The following is a 6000-nucleotide window of genomic DNA, read 5'->3' as shown; positions in this document are numbered from 1 at the left end:
TGCCAGTTGCATAAATGTAAATATAAATCAATTGCTAGTTATTGTTATTAAACTTTAATTAACATATTGCATATTATCTTCATGGAGTGACAAATAACTAGTATTAGAGTATGTTAAAATGTGAGAAAACATCAGATTACCAGCATTAAAGACATTTTTATTTCATAGATTTCACACAGTATATCATTAAATACATGTTTTTTTGATTCCAAAACTAAATGCATGGTGTCCAGCTGAGTGGACATTTCTGCAACTCCATGAAAAATAAGTTCATAAAAAAATTTTTCAGTCGCATTGTTTTTTTTAATGCCTGAAGAGGAATTAAAACTCTCAGGGAAAAAAATCTTGATTAAGGTTCTCATAATTCATGCATGAAAGGGCTAAAAAAAGAAACAAACCAAAAATTGCCTTTTTAACAGTATCATGATATATCGTGATATATCATATTGTGATCCTGTGATAATAATATGAACCAATTTTGGTGTTAATCACTGGCAGATGACAGGAGGAACTAATAAACAAATAATACAATTTATATGAAGAATATTGGGGGGGGGGGGGGGGGTTGTGTCAAAAATATGGTTTGTTTACATTAGAAACATGTAATTTAAAGGGTTAAAAATATGACAGTTATTGAATATTTGATATTTTTGTTTATAGCTCAAGTTGATGAAATTAAAAAATGTAAAAAAAAAAAAAGAAAAAAAAAAAAGTTAAAAACAAACTATGAAAAATAATCTGACATTATTACAGTTCTGTGTAGATTCTGTACATGGATGACAAAAAAAAAATACTGAATCTGAATTTTAAAAAAAAAACATTTATTGTATGAAACAGACACGATATATGAACAAGGAAATTCAAGTCCTTCTGTTTTCCTGCTTTCAGTTTTATTTCAGTTTAGTCCCATGAACATTCAGTTTATCTTCATATGACGCTTATGAAAAGCATCGCATCATCAAATATGAGCATTTAGTCTGAAAAGGTCATTTATCAAACACCTGTAAATGACATTCATTCTGACCCGGTCACTGTCGCAGATGCACAGTCTGGACCTGATGTTCTGTTTAGAATCAACAGTCCAGGAACTAAACGAGTCCAGTTGGACCTGTTAGAACCAAGACCTGGACAAATGAGAACCCACACAGACAAATGAACACACAGGGGTCAAACATACAGCCCATGGGCCAACCCCCACCCCACCCCACCCCACCCCCACCCCCCACAGGGTCCAATCTGACCCAGGAGATCAATCTGTTAAAATGGAAAAATGACGCTGAACATGTGACCAATCCAGAACGTACAGACCGGTAATAATAACCTAGAAAGAATGACAACTCCAGTTTTCTGTGTTTTAGTGCAAAAAAAGGAAAATTACATGAAGATATTGACATTTATAAACTATCCTTTCACTGAAAATGTGAATATCCTGAACAAATATGAAAAACCTCAAATGTCTTAAGAAAAATAACTCAATTTTTACCCATATTCTGCCCGTTATTAAATATTTTGTGTATTTGTAGATCCACTGTGATGTGGAGATGATAAACAGAGGCAAAATACTGTTAAAATGGCACTTATTTTTCTTAAGAAATTTCAGGTTCAAATTGTTCACGGTTTTAAAGGATAGTTGAGAGATAAACATTTTCATATGTAACTTTGCTTTTTTTCACTGTAGTTCTTTTATTTGTTGGACCCACGACATTGGGCTGAATGTGGACCCTGAACTCAAATGACTGACAGCCCTGAATTAACAGATTATTAATTATGTTATAAAAAATAAGTGAAAAGAAAATCTAACGTTCTGCGGCCCATCAGTTCTGTGACGTTTGAACACAAACACTGTGTTATTCAGTTGAGTTTAGGATCAATTAAAGCAGGTTGTCCATGAAAAAAATGATTTAAATCCACTTAAAAAAAACATTTATTACATTTTAAAGATGAAGTAAATACAAGCAAATCAAACTGCTGTTTGAGGATGCGTCCGGTGTGTTTTAAAGCAGTCAGATCTTCCTCTGTTGGAGGTAAACACACGCATCTTCACTCCGCGTCTGGCTGACGGCTCCGTCGCCTGTGCTTCTGCGCATGCTCAGTGGCCAGGTGGACCCGGTCATGGTCAGTTCTCGGTGTCCGTCTCCGTTCGGAGCTCCGGGCTTCGGCTCGGTGCTCACATCAGCTCTCGGGCTTGTCCTTGTTCGGGCCCATGAACTCCACTCCGTCGATGGGGATGTCCTTGTCCTTGATGGCCTTCTGCACGCACCGCTGGTACTTCCGGAAGGTCTCGGTGCACGGGTCGCCGTTCCGGTCGCCTTTCAGAAACTTCTCGGCGAACCAGCGGTTGAAGCACTGGTCGTACTCCCGCTTCAGGTCGGTGCAGGCCTCCCCGACGCTGTTCATCTCCGGTGAAACGTCCTCAGGCGGCGGAGAAGCGGAAACCAGGTGGCTTTACAACTGTTTTGGACAGCAGGCTCAGGCAGCAGCACCGCGCAGACTCCGTGACTCTCCTTGAACCGAGCGATACGATTGGTTGATTTAAGTGCGTCGTCTATGTAAAGACGTACGTACGGCTCAAAGCTGTAAAATGGAGACAGATGAATCACTCAGACTCGGATTTAAGATAATTTAAAAAAAAAAAATTTTTTTTCAAACCTTTATTGATAATTGACAAGTAGAAAGATGCAACATTTAACAGAAATAAGCATCACTTATAAATTCATATATTGATACAAACAATAAGCAGGTAAATGTAGCAGTACAGTACAGTACAAAAAAACAAAAGTTATCAAGTATTAACAAAAAGTAAATTATCCAACAGTTTGAGGGTACGTTCACATTTGCAATTTTTTGCTAAGGCTAATGTTTTATAATATATTTTTAATTCTTAACAAAGATGTTGATGTTACAGAGGGATCTGGACAACTTTGCCTTATTATTATTATTATTATTATTATTATTATTATTATTATTATTATTATCATCATTATATAATCTTCATTTGGGTGGGACAGTGATTCAGATTTATTAATTGTCATTCAATAAAAACATCCCAGATGCTGTTACAGAACAAAATAGCAAAATGCACAGCACAAAATAAAAACACACACAAAAAAAAAAAATAAATCCTAGAAACACCAACTAAAAACAACCCATATATATGATAAAATATTAAAAACTGCACTAAAATAAATAAATAAATAGTAAAGATAAAAAAGAAATATTGCACGATGGAGGGGTCCCTATTGCACATTAATGAACACATTTATACATTCCATTTCAGTATAAACATTTAAATATGCTGGAATTAGTGTCAGTGCTCATTTTCATCTGCAGTCCCCACTGAATGAATATGATATTTACCATCAGTATGATTAGATTAATTAAGAAAATTAAAGGTTTATTAGAGCATTCAAATGTAGTTCTCATTTCCCTCTGAGACATTCAGATCTGTTTTTTGGTTTTGTTCAAAATAACTTTCTCCAGTTCCCTCTAAAACATGTCAGAGGAGGCACAGTCGCACATTAAGTGCAAAACTGTTTCTGGTTTCTCATTTTTGCAGAAGGTACAGTTTGCATCAGTGTCAGCAAATCTGGAGAGGAAGGACCTGCAGGGGTAGATGGGATGGAAAATCTGAAAATTAATTTCTCTGATTCTATTGGAGATACAAAGTGGAAAAGAATTAAGCCAAGACAGACTTCAATTTATATGATTAAACTTTGATTTCCAAATAGATTTGCATTTAGGTGAGATTTTGTGGGTGTTTTGGAGTTGCTTCCTTATGTGTTTCTTTGTGCTTTTAGTATTTTTATCCTTAAATTAAGTGGATTACTCTGTTGAAGACTGCATACAAATGGAAAACTTGAGTTTACTTTGTAGCGTGTGATAAAAGTTGCGAGGACCTCGGCCTCCAAATTTAAACTGACTAGATGCATTAAGACCCGTTCGCTCCAGGAACAACGCTGTAAAATGACTCTGTTATGGTGGTAAGGGTTATTACATTTTGTTAGTTATGTCATGCTACTGTTACCTAATGTTTAGGAAATTGTCACCACTGATTTGTCCATTTTTTTCACCTCTTGCTCCTTAGAGGTCTACTTGTATAGATTTTTATATTTTTAAATAGAATTTTCTTTGAATTTTTTGTATTTTTGATACATTTTTTTTATTTAATTTATTTTATTTTATATTAAATACTTTTTTTTCCAGCTTAATGTTTTAATGCATATTATGATATATTATGTAATACATGTTAGTATTTAAGATTTGGGGATTGTATATTTTTTTATTTTACATGAATTTTTCTATTTTTAAATACTTTTCCCTGTTTTGAGACTCTTTATTTAAATGTATTTTTTTTTTTCAATGTATTTATTTATACTTATTATGTTCTTAATATATAATGTTTGATATGTATCAGATGTTAGTATTTTAAGATTTGCTGTTTTAAATCTATTCTAATTCTAGGTGCTAATTTTAAGTTCCAGGTCTTGTTTAAGTTTTTGATTTGATATCTTTAATGTGCAGAATGTAATTATTAACATTATTCCACTGATCTAATAAACTTCTTTTTTAACTGAATCTGTTGTTCAGTCTTTTTTTTTTTTTTAAACATATTTATTTTTTATTTTCTTATACTTAGAAATGTACACACGGAACAATGGAGGTGTAGTGAGACATCTACTTTTCTTGTCCTATCCACCCTCCAAATCTCGCGAGAAGTCCGCTCTGCTTCCGAAACCTTGCGGCTATGTAGAAGACGCTACAAGCATCTGATGAATTGAAATTAGGCGAAAATTTAATATTTTTAAGCAACTGACCGCATATTAATTAAGTCGTCATTTAAAAAGAGGTGAGTCAGACTCGCGTAACTCTTCAGCGAACATCTAATTGCAGTTATTTAGGAGATATCTGTAACGGTACACCCATGCTAACTGCTGTCGCTCGCTCTATGGGCCCTTGTGATTGTTATTACCCCGGCTGCTAGCTTAGCATTAGCCGCGTTTTCTGAGGTTGGATCAAACTTTAACCACGGCCTTTTTGTATTCGCAGTTTGTTTGAATAAGAAATATGTCCGACAGCGAGGACAGTGACTTTTCTGACAACCAGAGTGAACGCAGCAGCGACGGAGAGGCCGAGGAAGTGGAGGAGAATGAGGTACGTTAGCCGTTAGCTAGCTGTGCTAACTGTTCGTGGATGCAGGTAAACACTTGTTGTCAGTGTGATAATGATAATGTACTGAGAGGATTTCAAAGTAGAATATATATATATAAAACCACAAACAAGCAGCACAGCTTCGGGGATACACGTGGAGCTGTACCGAGAACATGGAGTTTGGTGGACTGAAGTTAAACCAATGTGCTGAAATCACTGCACATTTAGTCCATCTGTTTAAACACAGAGCACCAGACTTCTATTTATTCATTTATATATGTGTGTTTTATTGACCATGTTAAAATTTCCGTAGGAGATGAGTTTTGACAAGTTTAGTTTAATAGTTTCCATCTGCACATGCGCACTATGGAGTCTAAATACAACTGGTGCTTCTGGGAAATAGGTGTTGTCTTATATATTCTGCTTGGTTTTATTTTATAACATCAAAGCTTTCAAATAGTCACTACTTACATCTTAAATTAGATTAGATAGCATTTTAGTTAAATTCCAGTGTGGTTTAAATATATGTAGTGTTGGTGATTTCCTGTTAAATGAAAAATCAAAGGAAACAGTAGAAGTTAGGACTGAATGACAACAATAACACTCATCTCAGTTCAATGTTAAACCTATTCAGGAAGTCACAAAACCTTTATTTATTATGAGCAAGGTTGAACTGCATGAAAATTGAATGTGTGTCCTGTTATTAATAGTTTAGAAAGTTTATATTGAACTAATTTAACCTTTTAACCTCTGAGACTGTGTTTCATGTTCATTAAAGCTGCTGTGAGTATGTGCTTGTGTTCCTTTTCTTCAGTGGTTTTGTTTTACTGTGGGTTTTTGAATCAAAACAGG

The 6000-nt window shown here is 34.8% G+C and overlaps 2 protein-coding genes across 7 annotated transcripts in view; one reads left to right on the top strand and one right to left on the bottom strand.

Moving 5' to 3' along the window:
- Nucleotides 1-1906: 1906 nt before the first annotated feature.
- On the bottom strand, nt 1907-2563 carry triap1 (TP53 regulated inhibitor of apoptosis 1). Its single transcript, XM_030152050.1, has one exon. It carries the CDS (start codon nt 2395-2397, stop codon nt 2173-2175), a length of 225 nt encoding a protein of 74 aa, XP_030007910.1. The 5' UTR covers nt 2398-2563; the 3' UTR covers nt 1907-2172.
- supt5h (SPT5 homolog, DSIF elongation factor subunit) overlaps nt 2286-6000 on the top strand; it is a 40271-nt gene continuing 36556 nt past the window's right edge. For 5 of the 6 annotated variants that reach the window (XM_030152048.1, XM_030152046.1, XM_030152042.1 and 2 more), the window contains exons 1-2: nt 4714-4846; nt 5047-5151. In XM_030152048.1, the coding sequence (XP_030007908.1) occupies nt 5065-5151 (87 nt within the window). In that variant the 5' untranslated portion in view covers nt 4714-4846; nt 5047-5064. Of the gene's footprint in view, nt 2368-4713; nt 4847-5046; nt 5152-6000 lie in introns of those variants that run through there. The other variant, XM_030152043.1, reaches the window with a different exon arrangement.

Source organism: Sphaeramia orbicularis, chromosome 13 (assembly GCF_902148855.1).
Source record: "Sphaeramia orbicularis chromosome 13, fSphaOr1.1, whole genome shotgun sequence".
In the NCBI taxonomy this organism is placed as follows: Eukaryota; Metazoa; Chordata; class Actinopteri; order Kurtiformes; family Apogonidae; genus Sphaeramia; species Sphaeramia orbicularis.
This window is presented reverse-complemented; position numbering and strand designations above follow the sequence as displayed.